This window comes from Vulpes lagopus, chromosome 12 (genome assembly GCF_018345385.1).
Source record: "Vulpes lagopus strain Blue_001 chromosome 12, ASM1834538v1, whole genome shotgun sequence".
Lineage (NCBI taxonomy): Eukaryota > Metazoa > Chordata > Mammalia > Carnivora > Canidae > Vulpes > Vulpes lagopus.
In genome coordinates this window covers 44,632,012-44,651,295 of record NC_054835.1, presented here as the reverse complement: position 1 = coordinate 44,651,295, position 19,284 = coordinate 44,632,012, and the positions used below count along the sequence as shown (strand labels likewise).

Below are 19,284 nucleotides of genomic sequence, written 5' to 3'. Positions count from 1 at the left end.
CACATGAACAGGGGTGGGGGAGGGGCAGAGGGAGAGAAAGAAGCTTAAGCAGGCTCGAAGCCCAGCATGAAACTAGTTACAGGGTTCCATCTCATGACCCTGAGATCATGAACTGAGCCAAAATGAAGAGCTGGATGCTTAACCGACTGAGCCACTCAGTCACCCTTCATTCATTTTAAATACTATTTATTATTCTTCTGTAGTTATGCTACCATATACTGATCTATTCTCCTATTGTTAACATTTAGGTTGTACTCAATTTTTTGCCATTACAAAGAACACACATTCTTGTGAATGTCTCTTTGTTGACAAGAGTGAGAATCTGAGTTGTATGTTCAGGAGTAGAATAGCTGGAGTGGAATACATACATTTTTAATTTCTTGAGATTTTATCCAGGTGCTTTTGAAAATGTTGCAACAATTAATATTAATACTAGTAACGCACAAGAGTTTCCGTTGCTTCATATCATTGTCAGGACTTAGTGTGGCTTGACTGCTACAATTTTGGTGAACTTGAGATCTGTGAATTAGTATTTTACTGTTGTTTTAACTTAGATTTCCATGATTATGTGTGAAATGAAGTACTTTTTATAAGTGATTGGCCCCTCAGAGATCTCCTCTTTTGTCAAATGTCTAATCTTAACACTAGTTGTTCGCCTTGTTCTTATGGATTTTGGTCTTTCTAATGAGTATGCAGTAGTATCTCATTGCGGTTTAATTTGTTTTTCTCTAATGACAAATGATGTAGAGCATCTTTTCATATGCTTATTTGCCAACTGTACATCTTCTTTGATGAGATTATTATTCAGCCATAAAAAAGAATGAAATCTTGCCATTTGCAAACGACATGGATGGAGCTAGAGAATACAATGTTAAGTGAAATCTGTCAGAGAAAATCTTTGGCCTTTTCTTAAATCAAGCATGTTCAGCCATGTCCAGTCTACTAATAAGTCCACCAAAGGCATTTTTCATTTCTCTTAGGGTGTTTCTGGTTGCTAGCATTTCTTTGTGTTTCTTCTTAGGATTTCTACTTCTCTACTTATATTGCGTATCTGTTCTTGTTTGCTATCTACTTTACCCATTATCGCCCTTAGCATAGTAATCACAATTTTTTGAATTCCTCATCTTATAATTCCAACACCCCTGCCAAATTTGAAACTGGTTCTAATGCATGCTCTCTCTTCCTTTTTTTTTTTAATTTTTATTTATTTATGATAGTCACAGAGAGATAGAGAGAGAAGCAGAGACACAGGCAGAGGGAGAAGCAGGCTCCATGCACCGGGAGCCCGACGTGGGATTCGATCCCGGGTCTCCAGGATCGCGCCCTGGGCCAAAGGCAGGCGCCAAACCGCTGCGCCACCCAGGGATCCCCATGCTCTCTCTTCCAATTGTGTTTCTTGCCTTTTACAATGCTTGTGATTTTTTTATTGACAGCTTGGCATAATGTACTGGGTAAAAATAACTACTATAAAGAGGCCTTTAGAAATCTGGTGGTAAAGGGTATGGGGGAAGGGAAGTGTACTATAATCCTATGATTAAATCTCAATCTTTCTGTGAGCCTTCATGTCTGGACTGTGAACATCATGTGTGCTGTGGCTAGAATATGCTGAAGCTGGGTATTTTCCTTCCCTTGGTCAGTTAAGCTCTGATAAAAGTCTACAAAAGAGTGTGCCTACCTTCTCTGTGACACAGTTCCCTTGGAGTTTCTGACTTGTCCACACTGAGTCTCTAGCAATTCATCAATTACAGTTTAGGTTCTCTTGCCCTACCACTGGTTCCCAGAGAGGTTTCTGCTCACTAAGTTGTGGTTTGCATGTATTTCCCTCCAATTTGGGTGCCACAGTTTCCCTGTGATCTCAAGTCTCACAGATCCAAGAAGAATTACTGATTTTTACATTTGTTTGGCTTTTTGCTTACTGTTAGGACAGAGTAGCTTACTTAAGTTACCAAACTTATTGACATGTATTTATTCATCCTATATCCTTATTACCCTGTTAAAACCAGGTACCTCCCCTTTTACTTTTTAAATATATACAGTAAAATGTGAATAATACATTTACCATTTCAATTATTTTTCTGTGTACAGTTCAATGGCACTAAGTATACTCATTTTGTTTTGTAACTATCACCACTATCTATGCCCAGAACTTTTTATCTTCCCAAATCAAAAGTCCCAACTCATTAAATAATACTCTCTATTCCTCCCTAAATCCAGCTTCTGTCTCTATGGATTTAACTACTCAAGGTATCTTACATATATGGAATCATACACTATTTGTCTTTTAGTGATTGGCTTGTTTCACTTAGCAAAATGTCTTCTAGGCTTGCTCATGTCTTAGCATGTGTCAAAATCTTCTATTTGAAGGTTAATGAACACATTGATTGATTCCATCTCTTGGCTATTTGAATAGTGCTGGATATATATTTTTGGATATATACAATAGTGTGAATATTTGTGTCCCTTCCAAATTCATATTATGAAAACCTAATGCCCAAATTGATGGTATTAAGAGGTGGGTCCTCTAGGAGGTGATTAGGTCATGAGGGTAGAGCCCTGATGAATGAAATTAGTTTTTATAAAAGATGTCCCAGAGAGGTCTCTTGTCCTTTTCCCCTGGTTAGGATACAATGAGAAGTCTGCAACCTGGAAGAGGGCCCTCACGACCATTTTGGCACCCTGATCTTGGACTTCCAGCTCCCAGAACTGTGAGACATGAATTTCTGTTTATAAACCATCTAGTCTCTGGAAGTTTGTTAGAGCAGCCTGAATGAACTAAGACATATACCTAGAAGTGGAATTGCTGAATCAGAAATTTTATTTTTGGAACCGTCATATTGGTTTTCATAATTGCTGTGCCATTTCACATGCCCACCATCAGTGCACACGGCTTCCAACTTCTCCACATTCTCACCAACACTTGTTATATTCTGTTCCATTTTTTAAAGTAGCTATCCTATGGGATGTGCCTATCACCCACTTATCTTTCCCCCCCCAGATGAGTAGTTTTTAAGTATAGGATATATAAATTAGAAAGGAGTGGAAGGACTGAGCAATATCTAATGTTCATGAGGCATTAGATATACATGAAGAACCTGTTCACTAAATATATCAGAAGACCTAAAAATTTATGATATTCTAAAATTGCTTGAGATATTAAAAGCACTAAATATTCAAGATATGATAAATATTCATGAGACTCATTATTCAAATGGCTTTAATTTGGCAACCTATTGGTGACACCCATTTAAGGTGTTACGTGTCCTCTGCTCAAGGAACATGAAACCTATGGCTCTTCAATGGCCTTAATGGCAAGCTGCACCTATTAGCTAGAGGTACTTGTCCCTGTGTCTTTCTGAAAGAGCAAGTGTATATCATTGGCTAGAGCACCTTCCATCTGTGAGCCCATCTGCTTGAACCTCAACTCTGGTCCTTGTCACCACATCATCAGTATGGAAAACTGCTACTGAACAGACAGACACAAAACTTCCTTTGTGCATTGTGTACCTTAAATTCAGGTACTGTGGTACTTCCATCCACCTTACCCTAAATTTGTTAATTTATTATATTATTTCCCTCTTACTACTTGCTGTGTGTTCTTAAATGATTTAATAAACTGTGGGATTCAAATATTTTAACCGGGTCCATGAGCCTTCCTGTTCTGTGAACTCTGGGCTAGCTTGTCTGGTAGTATACTTTGAGGCTACAATTGCAGAAAGTTTCCTTTCATGATACCCAGATTATGCATATTAAAATATTGTTTACGGGATGTCTGGATGGCTCAGCGGTTGAGCATCTGTCTTTGGCTCAGGGCATGATCCCGGAGTCCTGGAATCGAGTCCCGCATCGGGCTTCCTGCATGGAACCTGCTTCTCTCTCTGCCTATGTCTCTGTCCCTCTCTCTCATGAATAAATAAATAAAATCTTTTTAAAAAGTACTGTTTGGAAAAAATCCCAGAGAATCAAGAATTTTCTATCAAGGCATTGCACTAAAGTATATAGTGTAAATAATCTAAAGTTAAAATTGCATATAGTTTATCATGTAAACAAGGGCTACTCAGAGTAAAAGACAGTGTTAAAAATAGTTAGTATTAACCTACCTCAGTGGTAAGCCATACATGCCTAGAGGAAATGAGGATATAATAGCACTCTAAAGTTAAACTCTAAGCTAGGAGTCAGCAAACTTTTCTGTAACAGTTACTAAATAATAGAAAGTATTTTAGGCTTTGTAAGACATATTATCTCTGTCAGAACTACTCAGCTCCATCATTGTACTGTAAAAGCAGCCGTAAATAATACATAAACTAATGAGTGTAGATGTGTTCTGATGAAACTGTTTAAAGAACAGAAGCAGATTTGGCCCAAGGGTCAGAGTTTGCCCTAATACATATTCAGTTGGGAAATACTTCCCCCCCAAAAATGGTAAAATGGCAGAGTAAAAAAGGCAGTGATGTGACAGTTGGAAGAGCATTAAAATACAATTTAATATAAGTATTAGGATGTTGGGGTGCCTGGGCGGTTCAGTCAGTTAAGTGTCCACCTTTGGCTCAGGTCATAATCCCAGGGTCTAGGATCAAGCCCCATATCATAGGGCTCTCTGATCAGTGGGGAGCCTGCCTCTCCCTCTCCCTTTGCGTGCCACTTCCCCTGCTTGTGCTCTCTCTCTCTGTCAAATAAATAAATAAATAAATAAATAAATAAACAAACAAACAAACAAACAAACAAACAAAATCTTTAAAAAACCAATTTAGGATCTTAGATTTGCAGTAACTATTCACTAACCTGTAACATCAGTCGCTGCATCCATCAATGTGCTGAGTTCAACCTTCCCATTAGCTACAAGGAAAGCCAAACTAAGGTAATAATGCCAAAGAGTCATATATAAAACAGACAAAAAATGGGTAAGTTGGGAAATAAGAGATCAAAGTTCATTCGCTCCATGGCTTTATCTGACTCAACTTTAAGGATATAAACCCTACATATTAAGAATAAACTACACATAGGTAGGGGAGAGTCTTTGTTTCTTGGACAAAATGGACTTTTGAATGTACCTCTCAAATTTGAAGGCTACTCTCTCTCTACCTTACTGGCAGGTTGAAAGGTCCCAATGACTTATTTGGCTGTGTAGCAACTTCTCAGCTTTGGTTCAGCCACATTTGTCAGACAACTTTGTGGGGACCACCTTTCTTATCTTCCTACCTTTTCCTCACTTATCTATCTCTAGTTGTTTTGTCTATCACAACTATCTTGGAATTTCTGATCACATAAATTGGTGATCTGTTTTTTCTATTAACATTATATGTACTTGTTTATAAAAATAGGTATGTGGGCAGCCCGGGTGGCTTAGCGGTTTAGCGCTGCCTTCAGCCAGGGTATGGTTTTGGAGACCGGGAATCGAGTCTCACGTCAGGCTCCCTGCACGGAATGGAGCCTGCTTCTCCCTCTGCCTGTGTCTGTACCTCTCTCTCTCTCTCATTCTCTCTCTCTCTCTGACTCTCATGAATAAATAAATTAAATCTTTTAAAAATAGGTATGTATTTCTCTATAACCCTAAAAGAAGGGTAGATATTTCGGATAGTCCCCAAACTGAAAGAACTTGTGGTAAAATAATAATTAGTTACAAAGGGGACTCAACAGTTCACTCAAAGCTAATAGGTTAGCAGAAATTCTACGTCATGAATAGAATGTACAAGCTTACTCTCCCATGTCCTAAAGCTTCATAAAGTCTTTATATAAACTATTAATTATTTTAAGAAGGTAATAAGTCATAAAAAGGCAATCAACTGAAGAAAAATACTATGCCTTATTGGGAATAAACTGGAATTAGGATGGTTCTGAGGGGGAATTTTAAGAGAACGCAGTTTGCACCTGTATATTCACAGTATGAACAGGTATCCTCTTGGATACCACTGAAATTGGCAAGGATGTTGCTGGTCATTTCAAAAATGAGTATATTTTCTGCCAACCCTTTCTTTGGAAAGCAGAATGCTGCATGAGTGATGACTTGGAAATAGCCCTTCTGCTTTGATAACATTAATACTAATTATTTGGAACCCTCTGGTTATGTATTGCTCAACTGAAATGTTAGAGGTCTAGAATATCTTTGAGATTCTTCTTGAAAACTTTCTATCACTTTGCATTACTTGTATTTTCACTCTTTTTCATTTATTTTGTTTAGTCTGATTATTCCCTTACTCCATTCATTCTTCAATATTTATTGCCCCTAAATGTAAAATTATGTATACATGGTTTCTGCCTGTGAGACCAATCACAGTTTATAAATAAGAGTGATACAAAGACACTTATTTTTTACACAATATGGTAAGTATATAATAATATCTGTCTGTATACGACGAATTTTAAACTAAGAGGAAGGGTTGGTATGGGTCAGGGAATAAAATAAAGTGACTTCCATGGGTCAGGGAAGTTCTGGAAAAGGTAAACTTTGAGATTAGTATTATAGGCAAGACCTGGCCTGATTAAATATGCCTAAGTGTTTCTGTTCTAAAAATTAGGAGTATGTAGAAAAAGGACAATTGGATGTCAAATTAGATGCTATGGTATAAGCATTAGATAATAAAGAAGATCTGTATATTCATTGGTTAAAGAACATTTTATGGAGTTATCTACCAAATTTCTGGCACCATCTGAGGCACTAAAAAAATTAAAATGTAGTTAATAATGAATTTAACATAGTCTCTGCTTTAGAACAACTCAGTCTCTGGGGTGAGAAGGACAAATAAACTTACTATAAATAGAGTAGTTGGGTTGAGGTGAAGCAGACAATAAAATTAGGAGATCCTTCTGCTAAAATCCATCCACTTATGGCTACTGCTTTGCAACAGGCTGGGGAAAATCCCATATAAAAACCTTGAACCATGCCTATATCCAATACTATGGTTCAGACACTTCAGTTTTGAAGGTCATTGTGGAGATAGGAAATAATACAAGATAAAGCTAAAAGGAAAGTAAGGGTCAGATCATAGATCTATGAAATAGTAGTTCTAACTGGTAGGACTTGGTATCTGATGAGATGTGGTACTAAAATAAAGATGGAGCGAAAAATGATGCCAATTTTTAAACTTGTTTTACTCAGAAACATGATGGTGCCACCAGCTGAGAAAGGGAATGTATAATTAGGAGACAGTTTTGGGTAGATATTTTTGAAAATAATGAATTGAGATATAAAGATCTGAGGCTTTGCTGAGCAAGAATGAATTTGGTAGGTAGAATCCAACAGGAATCAGAATTTGGTTTTACCCAAACCATGTTTGGGGAAGAATTTGGGCTGCACATAAACACCTAGAAATTTTCAGGATATAATGACAGTTGGAAATATGAATGAGAATTGTAAAAGTTAAAATGTTAAATGTTAAAATGTTAAAAGTTGAAATGTTAAAATTGTAAAAGTTAAAATGATTAATGGACTTATGGTACAACTATTTGAAGGATACTAATAGGGCAATTAGTCATTTTTTTCTTTCTTCCTTTCTATTCCCTAACTTACAATGTTCATTTCGCTCCTGTAAATTCATTACTGGTTATAAGAGTTCTGTGTGTGATGTTTGTAATCCAAAAGAAAAGAGGTTAATGATATGGGGCTTATAGAAACAAAGGAAGGAATTTGTACTCACATTAAGATTGGTTTCTTTAAGCTTTTGCAAAAATAATATTTTGATATCATGCAGAACTAATTGCAGACACTCTTGTGTACAAGTGCACAAACTCTCCTCTAACATACAGTAATACTTGAAACACTAGCCAGTAAGTGGCAGATTTTCTGTTACACTTTCATGTTCCTTTTGTGTAAGTTTGAATTCCCAGATTTTCCAGGACAGTGTCCAGGTTTTTCATCTTAAACTTTCCTCCTTAGGAACCATACAGGAATGAAACATGAAAAAAATGAGTTTAAAATATTAAAAATACAACTTTGCATGTGAATTATTACCTGAATATTTGTGTGTGTGTGTGTGTGTGTGTGTGTGTGTGTGTGTATATATATATATATATATATATATATATATATATATATATAATACTTTACCATTACTATAATAAAGACAAAGGAGGAAATGGACTTATGTGATTATTACTTTTCTGTATGACTCCCATTTAAGATATCTAAAAGCATTAATCATTAGAAAAATCAGAATTAGTAATTCTTCCTTTAAACCTTAGTGGAAGCCTGTACTATAAATAGTCATGAAGGGATAGGGTACAAGGTTTGATTATAACCAATATTAGAATAGGAATGAGCTTTGATGCTAGGGACCTAATTAATTAAATAATTAATTAATTAACAGAGGGAAGCTCATAAGGTAACTTTAAAAAAATTAAAAAATTTTAAGCTTAAATTCAATTAATTAATATATTAGTTTCAGATGCAAGTTAGTGATTCATCAGTCTTATATAATACCCAGTGCTCATTACATCACATGCCCTCTTTAATGTTCATCACCAGTTACCCCATCCCCCCACCCCTCTCCCCTCCAGCGACCCTCAGTTTGTTTCCTATGATTAGTAGTCTCTTATGGTTTGTGTCCCTCTCTAATTTCATCTTCTTTTATTTTTTCCCCTCTACCCCTATGATCCTCTGTCTTGTTTCTTAAATTCCATATTATCATATGATAATTGTCTTTCTTTGATTGACTTATTTTTGATTGACTTATTTTGCTTAGCATAATACCTCTAGTTCCATCCATGTCATTTCAAATGGCAAGATTTTGGGGGTTTTTTGATGGCTGAGTAATATTCCATTATATATACATACACACTCACATACACATCATATCTTCTTTAATCATTCATCTGTTGATGGACATCTAGGCTCTTTCCATAGTTTGGCTATTGTGGACATTGCTGCTATAAACACTGGGGGTACAGATGCCCCTTTGGATAACTATATTGCAGTAAATCCCTAGTAGTGCAATTGTTGAGTCATAGGGTAGCTCTATTTTCAACTTTTTGAGGAACTTCCATACTGTTTTCCAGAGTGGCTGCACCAGCTTGCATTCCCACCAACAGTGTAAGAGGGTTCTCCTCTTTCCGCAACCTCTCCAACATCTGTTGTTTCCTGAGTTGTTCATTTTAGACATTCTGACTGGTGTGAGTTGGTATCTCACTGTGGTTTTGGTTTGTATTTCCCTAATGCTGAGTCATGTTGAACATTTTTTTCATGTGTCTGTTGGCCATTTGTATGTCTTCTTTGGAGAAATGTCTGTTCATGTCTGCCCATTTTTTTAAATTGAATTATTTGTTCTTTGGGTGTTGAGTTTGATAAGTTCTTTGTACATTTTGGATAATAGCTCTTTATCTGATAAGACATTTACAAATATTTTCTCCCATTCTGTTGGTTGCCTTTTGGTTTTGTTGACTGTTTCCTTTGCTGTGCAAAAGATTTTTATTTTGATGAAGTCCCAATAGTTCATTTTTGCCATTGTTTCCCTTGCCTTTGGAGCCATGTTTAGCAAGAAATTGCTGTGGCTGAGGTAACAGAGGTTGCTACCTGTGTTTCCTCTAGGATTTTAATGCATTCATGTCTCACATTTAGATCTTTCATCCATTTTGAGTATATTTTTGTGTATGATGTGAGGAAATGATCCAGTTTCATTCTTCTGCATGTGGCTGTCCAGTTTTCTCAACACTATTTGTTGAAGAGACTTTTTTTCAGTTGGATATCCTTTTCTGCTCTGTAAAAGATGAGTTGACTATAGAGTTGAAGGTCCATTTCTGGGTTCTCTATTCTGTTCCATTGATCGATGTGTCTGTTTTTGTGCCAGTACCATACATACTGTTTTGATGATTATAGCTTTGCAATAGAGCTTGAAGTCTGTGATGCCACCAGTTTTGTTTTTCTTTTTCAACATTCCTTTGGCCATGAAGGATCTTTTCTGGCTCCATACAAATTTTAGGATGATTTGTTCCAGCTCTGTGAAAAAAGTTGATGGTATTTTGATAGGGATTGGATTGAATATATAGATTGCTCCAGGTAGCATAGACATTTTAACAATATTTGTTCCTCCAATCCATAAGCATGGGACATTTTTCCATTTCTTTGTGTCTTTCTCAATTTATTTCATGAGGGTTCTATAGCTTTCTGAGTACAGAAAACTTTGGTAAGGTTTATTCCTAGGTATCTTATGGTTTTTGGTGCAATTGAAAATGACAATGACTTCTTAATTTCTCTTCTGTTCCATTGTTAGTATATAGAAATCCAACTGATTTCTGTGCATTGATTTTATATTCTGTCACTTTGTTGAATTCCTGTATAAGTTCTAGGAATTTTGAGATGGAGTCTTTTGGGTTTTCCACATAAAGTATCATGTTATCCGCAAAGAGTGAGAGTTTGTCAATTCAGATGCCTTTTATTTCTTTTTGTTGTCTGACTGTTGAGGCTAGGATTTCTAGTACTACGTTGAACAACAATGGTGATAGTGGACATCCCTGCTGTGTTCCTGACCTTAGGGGAAAAGCTCTCAGTTTTTCCCCCATTGAGGATGATATTCGCTGTGGGCTTTTTGTATATGGCTTTTAAGATATTAAGTTATGTTCCCTCTGTCCCTACACTATGAAGAATTTTAATCATTAAAGGATGCTGTACTTTGTTAAATGTTTTTTCTGCATTTATTGAGAGGTTCTTGCCCCTTCTTTCATTAATGTAGTGTATCACCATTGATTGATTTGTGGATGTTGAACCACTCTTACAGGAATAAATCCTACTTGATTGTGATGAATAATCCTTTCAATGTACTGTTGGATCCTATTGGCTAGTATATTGGTGAGAATTTTTGCCTCCATGTTCATCAGGGATATTGGTCTGTAATTCCTTTTGGTAGAGTCTTTGGTTTTGGGATCAAGGTAATGCTGGACTCATAGAATGGGTTTGGAAGTTTTCCTTCCCTTACCACTTTCTGAAACAGCTTCAGAATTCCCCTGGAAAGCCATTTGGCCCTGAACTCTTGTTTGCTGGGAGATTTTGATTAGTGCTTCAATTTCCTTGCTGGCTATGGGTCTGTTCAGGTTTTCTATTTCTTCCTGTTTCAGTTTTGGTAGTTTATACATCTCTAGGAATGCATCCATTTCTTCCAGATTATCTAATTTGTTGGCATATAGTTGCTTATAATATATTCTTATAATTGCTTGTATTTCCTTAGTATTGGTTGTGATCTCTCCTCATTCATTCATAATTTATGTATTTGGGTCCTTTCTCTTTTCTTTTTGATAAATCTGGCCAGGGGTTTATCAATCTTATTAATTCTTTCAAAGAACCAGCTCTTAGTTTCATTGATCTGTTCTACTATTTTTTTGTTTGTTTGTTTCTACTTCATTGATTTTTGCTCTAATCTTTATTAATTCTCTTCTCCTGCTGGATTTAGGCTTTATTTGCTGTTCTTTCTCCAGCTCCTTTAGGTGTAAGGTGGGCTTGTGCTTTTGAGGCCCTTCTTGTTTCTTGAGAGAGGCTCCTCTTAGGACTACCTTTGCTGCATCACAAAGGTTTTGAGCAGTTTGTGTTTTCATCCTCATTTGTTTCCATGAATTAAAAAAAAAGAAAAACTCTTTAATTTCCTGGTTGACCCATTCATTCTTTAGTGGGAGCTCTTTAGCCTCCCAGTACGTGAGTTCTTTCCAAATTTCCTCTTGTGATTGAGTTCAGGTTTCAAACCACTGTAGTCTGAATATATGCAGGTATTGAGCCCAATCTTTTGGTACCAGTTGAGACTTGATTTGTGATCAGAGTAATTATTGAAAAATATGAATTTAGTGCCATTGTACTCCCTATAAAGTCACTGTTTCTGTATATTCTCTCTGTTCCCTTCTGATCTGTTACTTTTCAGCTCTCTCAACCATAAGATAACTTTAAAAACAAGTAGAATCTTAGCACTTTTTTTTGGTGAAACTCATATAAAATTAATCATTTTAAAGTAAACACTTCAGGGGCATTTAGTACATATTCATGGTGTTGTACAAATATCACTTCTAGTTTCAAAACATCTTCATCATCCCCAAAGGGGAGCCCAGACATATGAAGTAGTCCCTCCCTACTTCCCTTTCTAACCAGCTCCTGGCAGCCACTAATCTACTTTTTGTTTCTATGGATCTGACTACCATCTTCCTACATAAAAAGTTCTCCTTACACAACTCCTTGAAAATTTGGTAATCCTTTTCTTTACAATTTGCTATGCATGATTAGATTTTTCCATGAGTATGGATTCCCTAGAAAGATATATTGAGACATTACAGTATAAAATATTATGATGATGAAAGTAACTAAGTAATCTGTACATAGGAAGCTAGACAGGATTTGTAATCTAAATGATAAATGTGAATCTTGAAGATTTCAGATATTCCTGCCTTTCTTGTCAGGCTTTTAACTTACCCTTAATGGATTTCACATCATCCAACATTTTATTCTGAGATACATTTCCAGCAGCTATAGGAAAAATAACAATTCATATCAGAAGGGAAATGGTATGAACATTCACTTACTTATTTTATAATTGCAGTGAGACAACTATTTATAATTGAGTGAAGAATGTGTTCTGTCTCATTATTAAATTTAAAAAGAGATTACGGAAAGGAAAACTGTGACAAATACATGCATTTTTTGGCAACTAGGAAGAGCCTGATGGCTGAGGGAAACACTCTTTTGTTAAAACAATCATTTATCTTCCTTTTCTTTTGACTTCCCCTTTAACTTCTTACTAGTCCTTGTAGTTTTCTTCTGTTTTTAATTAGGATTTAGGCTGATGAATTATCTGACATTCTGATGGCATAGCGGTTGATAAACTGCAGACTAAATCTAAATGACAACATCTTTTCCTAATCATTTTCAGTAATTTCCAGAAGGGCCTGAACAGGTAAAAATTTTTAATTGTTCACACAAGCCACAAAACCAAGTTCCCTAGAAAGTCTTTTTGGCTTCTATGTAGCTCACCATCAACTGGCAGATTTTCCTGTAGTTTTTTCAGTTCCTCATCTGTGAGCTCGATCCTCAGGCTTCCCAGAACTTTCTTCAGGTCACTGACATGAACCTTTTTTCCTTTGAAAATACAAGAACATTAATGCCTGAGAATAATCATTACATGAAATGGTGAAAAATTCATTCTTGCTATAATGTATCTCCCCCTATTTGAGGAGATATAAGGGGAAAATGAAACATATCTAACTACATAGAATTGTGAGGAACTCACAAAATAGAACATAATCCCTTAATATTTACAAAAGAAATGTCTCTTATTTCTGGGAACAAGTCTGTCCTGTAGAGAACAGATTTGTTTTACAATTGCAAATTATGATAACAGATGGACATTTTATATATTCAGCTGTCATTTATTATATTTATTACCTTGTGGTTTGAATAACATGATTTTCTCTTCATGATGACAATAATTAGATATCAGTTTTATAATACAATTGTAGATAATTGTACAATGTACAGTATAATGATCCAACAGCTTTATACATTACTCATTGCTCATCATGATAAATGTACTCTTTTGATGGGATCATTTAGCCCATTCACATTCAGAGTAACTATTGAAGGATATGAATTTAGTGTCATTGTAATACCTATTCAGTCCCTGTATTTGTGGATTATTTCTTTGGGCTTCCTCTTTCTTTTACAGGGTCCCCATTAATATTTCTCACAGAGCTGGTTTGGTGGTCACATATTCTTTCATTTTCTGCCTATCTTGGAAACTCTTTATCTCTCCTTGTATTCTGAATGAGAGCCTTGCTGGATAATGTATTCTTGGCTGCATGTTCTTCTCATTTAGTACCCTGAATATTTCATGCCAGCCCTTTCTGGCCTTTTCATGCCAGGTCTCTGTGGAGAGGTGTGCTGCTAATATGATATTTCTCCCCATATAAGTTAAGAATCTCTTGTCTTGCACTGCTTTAAGACTTTTCTATTTGTCCATGGAATTTGCAAGTTTTACTATTAAAAGTCAAAGTGTTGAGCAGTTTTTATTGATTTTTTTTGGTGGGGTCTTCTCTATCCTTGGATCTGAATGCCTGTTTCCTTCTCCAGATTAGGGAAGTTCTCAGCTATGATTTGTTCAAATATACTTTGTGATCCTCTCTCCCTCTCAGCCTCTTCTGGAATCCCAATCATACATAAATTCTTCCTTCTCAGGCTATCATTTATTTCCCTAAGCCTTTTTTTTCATGGCTTAATTGGTTTTCTCTTTTTTCCTCATCTTTCTTCCTTACCATCAACTTGTCTTGTCACTCACTCTCTCTTCCACCTCATTAATTCTAGCAATTAGTACAACCAGTTTGGATTGCATCTCATGTAATCTATTTTCAATTTTGGCCTGATTAGATCTCAATTCTGCAGTGACAAAGTCTCTAGAGTCCTTTATACTTGTTTCCAGTGCCATCAGTAGCTTTATACTTGTGCTTCTGAATTGACTTTCTGACATTGTATTGAAGTCCAAATTCTGTAACTCTATGGCAGAGGGTACTGTTTCCATTTTTTTCTTTTGTGGTGGATTCTTCCTTCTAGTCACTTTGTCCAGTGCAGAGGGGCTGTATGGATGGGCTGAGTCAAACATATCAACCATGATCTAAGTAAAATACACCCTATTTTACTGATTCTGAAGAGGTCAGAGACCAGAAAATAAAAGAAAAAGAACAAAATAAAACAAAAGGACTACTAAAGTGAAAAACAAATTTTAAAACAAAGTAGTAAAAAGGCCAAAAACTACAAAGAAGAAAAAAGAAAAAGAAAAAAAGAAAAAAAGTAAAGAGGAAAAAGAGAAAAGAAGGGGAGGGCTGGGGGATGGTGGTGAAGAAGTGGTAGTGGGAGAGAATGTAGTCTACCTGAGGGGTCCTAGATGGTGATCCTCTTGGTTCTGAGTGTATTTTGTTCTGTCTGTTAGAAGATGCACAATCCCAAATTTATATAAACCAGCAATACTTTTATAAAGCCCCAACATTGACCACCAAAACATAAACAAGATAAAAGATGGGGGCAGAATGGGAAGGAAGAGAGAATATAATCTCACAGAATAAACCAGCACGGTATTCCACTTGGTTCTGGGTGTATGTTGGTCGTGTTTTAGAAAGTATTAACTTTCACCATTGTAAAACAAAACAAGGCAGAAAAAACAAAAAACAAAAACCCATATCTCATATATCTACCAAAATTAAACTGATCATGTTGAAGGGAATCCAGAAGTGAAAAATATATTTAAGACATGTAATTGTAGAAATATGAAAGTCAAAAAGGAAACAACTTAAAAATGAGAACTGTAAAATATTGTAGTTAAGGTGGGAAAAGGGAAAAAATATAAGACTAATATATTTAGTATGATATAAAAATGAGTCGTAATGGAAAAAGAAAAAAAAGGGGGGGGGGGGACCCTCTATTTCTATGTACTATTTTCCCTCGATTTTCTCTCAGACTTGGAGCTTTCCAGCACTGCTTGGTCAGTAAACTTGCTCTTCCCTTGTTTTTCCAGCTGGTCTTCTGGGGGAGGGGTCTGCTAAGCTGATTCTCAAGGTGTCTGTGCCTGGGCGGAGATGCCCTGCCCAGGTGTCAGGCTCACTGTGACCTGTTTATCCTGTGAGGCCTTTGTTCCCTGGCAGCCCCGCCTCTCCCAGGCACAAGGTGAAACAAAGAGGGAAAACAACAATGGTGGTGGCCAGATTTCCAGCTCTGTAGTGTAGCTCCGTGAGTAACTAACTGCAGTCTCCCAGTCTGCACTGGCCTAGATGCTCCTGGGGGCTGGCGCGGGTGCACTAATCTGCACAGCTTGTGGGTGCCCAGCAACAGGATGGTTCTTGCTGTCCTGTGCCCTCCCTGCTTCTGCCAGTCCCAGGGGGAATGCAGAATCTCCAGCATCCACTTGGGTGGCCTGGGATCCAGGGCCCTGTGATGCTGGATCCATACTCCTGGCTGTTCCAGGGAATGAAGCACAGCCACCTCGGTCTGGAGATGGCCCGCCTAACCCCTGGGCTTCTCCCAAATGCTCCGGAGGGCTGCGGTGCTCCAGCCCTTTACCTATATCAGACTGCGGTTTGCAGTGAGCTTTTCCCCAGGCGTCCCTCCTTTTATAGTGACTACAGGAATCTTGAGGCTTCACTCCCCTCCTGTGATTCTGCCCCATTTCCCTGCTGAGCACTTTTTCCATTAGAGAAAACAACCATGCAGATTTTAAAGTTCCGGCTTCTGGAGGTCTGGGCTTCCCTGTCCTGGAGGCTTTCATTGCTGCGCTTTAGCCCAGCTACTCGTGATTCCCCTCCCCCACTTTTTATTTATTTATTTATTTATTTATTTATTTATTTATTTATTTAGCCTTCCTACCTTGTTAGAACCAAAACTTTACTCTCGGTAGCTTCCAGATGTCCTCTCTTTAAATCTTAGGTCAGATTCGTAGGTGTTCCAAGATGTTTTTAAAGTTATCTAGGTAAGTCTGTGGGACCAGGTGAGTTGAGGACCTCTACTATTCTTCCACCACCTTACCACTCCCTCTATTATTTTATTTTTAAGAATTTATTTATTTGAGAGAAACAGCATGAGTGAGGGGGAGGGGCAAGTGGAGAGGGAGCAGCAGAGACAGACTCTGTACTGAGCAAGGAGCCCAATATGGAGCTGGTTCCCAAGACCCTGAGATCATGACCTGAGCTGAAGGCAGATGTTTAACTGACTGAGGCCCCCAGTCATCCCTATTCACCACTGTTTTAATTGGATTTTTTGAAAGTATATTTTTCTCTACTGAGGTCCTAATTACTATTTTGCTTTCATGTTCACTAACCTAGGCAGATCAGTTCACTCTTGAGTTACATGATTTATGATTTACTTGAAATAAATATTCATTTTGAGGTTAACTTCCCAACTCTAATTATTTACATAATTTGTATTATATTCAACTGAATTTTATAAAAATTAATATTTAAAGAGACTTAACATAGAAACATATTAAAGTACAAAAATTATGTCACAAATAGATGATTTGGGGGATACAAATTTTGTGAAGAAAGAGAAACAACCTAAAAATTGTCACTCTTGGTAAGTTGAAAAATACCTGATTTTTTGTCAAATTTTGAGTGATAAAATACAGAATGTAATATACAAAAACCCCTATATCATGAAAAATTTACAAATGAAGGTCTAGATAACAACTACTTACTGAAGAATTAGAAGTATGTAGTGACTTAACGAAGTCATGTAACACTTATAGGTACACAAATAACAAGTATTAGAACAGAGAACAGGAAAAAATATACATATTATTCATATGATTGTCAAATCTAGGCCAAATAGAATCTTTGTTATTTTTCTTCTGGATCTGTTGAGGCAGATCATTCCAAAAATTGTTTCTTTTCTTTTCTTTTCTTTTAAGATTTTATTTATTTATTCATGAGAGACACAGAGAGAAGCAGAGACATGGGCAGAGGGAGAAGCAGGCTCCCTGCAAGGAGCTTTATGTGGGACTCAATTCAAGGACCCTGGGATCATGACCTGAGCCAAAGGCAGATGCTCAACCACTGAGCCACCCAGGTGCTCCCAAAAGTTATTTCTAACTAACTAGAAAATCAGCTAGCTAAGATAGCAAAGCATGAAAATATCCATCAGTTTTATGGGGCTGCTGGAAATTTTCAGAAACAAAGATGATAACACCTAGTGGGTGTAAAACTCATTATTTGAGTATATGCTTCCTTGGGTCACATTTCAACTAACCTTGCCTTCTCCAGTAAATTCACATCTCCATCCTGACAGACATATTATGAGGAAAGCTTTTACCTAAATGGGAAGTTCAAGGTCTATTTGTCCTCAGGATTATAACTGGGGATCTATGCTTGAGACTTAATCTTTCAGAAAACATATTAAGCTCAATCCTGATAGTAACTCCCCAGATGACCAGATCACCAATAAGCAGTTATTTAAAAATTCTAACTCTGGTTTTTAAAAAGAAGGATGAATCATTCAACATGTCCATGGTATTTCATGTATACTTTTTTTTAATCTAACAGTGTTTGTCATTGTCTTGATTTTAAATTATTATTTAAAAATGAGAAACAGAAATCAATGGCAATACTAGAAGATAGTCTCAAATAATGGCTATATTTCCCCCATAATTCTACTTATTTTAGCAATATTTTTAAAATTCCATAACCTCAGAAAGACAAAGAATAGTATTCTGTTATGAAACCTGGGGGTTCCACATTTAATCTCACTTTTCCTGTTTTTCTTATTTCATTGCAAGTAAAGAAAATAAGACAATGAAGACCACTTACATATTCTTTCTGGTACACTAAGTGGTAAAAATTAGAGTAAATTAAATAAATTAACAAAAATATATTTGAGGGAATAGTGTCTACCTTACATAATGATGGAATTAAATGTGCCTCAATAGGATAAACAAGTATTGATTCCTCTCAGGTTATAAGATGGTTAAGTAATGTTCCAGACAGTTACTTCTTAGCTCTACTATAATGTTCTCAGACTAATATTGAACTTTTGCTTATTTACTTTGAGAATTCTTTTAGCCCCCATTCAGAATTTACTAAAATTTATTCAACATTAGACTATCTTTAGCCCATCAAAGGATATTAGAACTTTGGGACAGTCCTTGGATCATGGAGTCTGGCTCAGGAATGTGTGGATGTAAGCAGAAGCTCAAGTGGTGCTCCTGGGCCTTCAGGCATTCCACACATTCAGGCCTGAGTGATCGTTTTCCCTTCTAGGATATCTGGAAGACTTGGTCTTGTTCATTTGCTGTAGGAAATAAGTCCTACACTTCACATTCCTCCTTTATTCTGTCTTTTTAAGTGTTCTTGAAGATGGTAGGGACAGAAATGCTATTTTAATAACTTCCCACTAAGAGCTGATGCAGTTGATAGAGGATGTGACTCCTGATCTTGGGGTGGTGGGCTCCAGGCCTAGAGCTTAGCAAAAAAATAAAATAAAATAATTTCCCACTTTGGGCTATGTTCTATAATTTTTAAAAAAATTTTCCTGCATTAAAGTTTCTTCTATTTTATGCATCTCATTTTCTTCCCCCTCACATTCTTATTCCAGGCAGAAATAAAGTTGCTGAAAATATCAAGGAGCAAAACATGTTTACATATAGTCTGAGTCACCTTTAATATTTCCATCTTCTTAATGCCAGAGTTTTCAGAGATTCTTTTATAGAAGCCCATACTAACCAATTCAAATATATCTTAAATACTCACCATCAACTGATAGATCATGTATTAGATCATTAATTTCCTTTTCTGAAAGGTTAATCCCCATATTTTGCAAAGGAGTACCACTTTATTGACATCAATAATCTCTTC

General features: G+C 36.5%; 1 protein-coding gene across 1 annotated transcript in view; it reads right to left on the bottom strand.

Annotated features, from left to right (window-relative positions):
• The window catches only part of LOC121474010, a 90,683-nt gene extending 71,399 nt beyond the window's left edge, over positions 1-19,284 (bottom strand). Inside the window, exons 1-3 of the mRNA XM_041726841.1 lie at positions 19,180-19,284; positions 12,932-13,036; positions 12,374-12,427 (exon numbers count right to left, since the gene is read on the bottom strand). Of these exons, the coding sequence (XP_041582775.1) occupies positions 12,374-12,427; positions 12,932-13,036; positions 19,180-19,240 (220 nt within the window). The 5' untranslated portion in view covers positions 19,241-19,284. The remainder of the gene's footprint in view (positions 1-12,373; positions 12,428-12,931; positions 13,037-19,179) is intronic.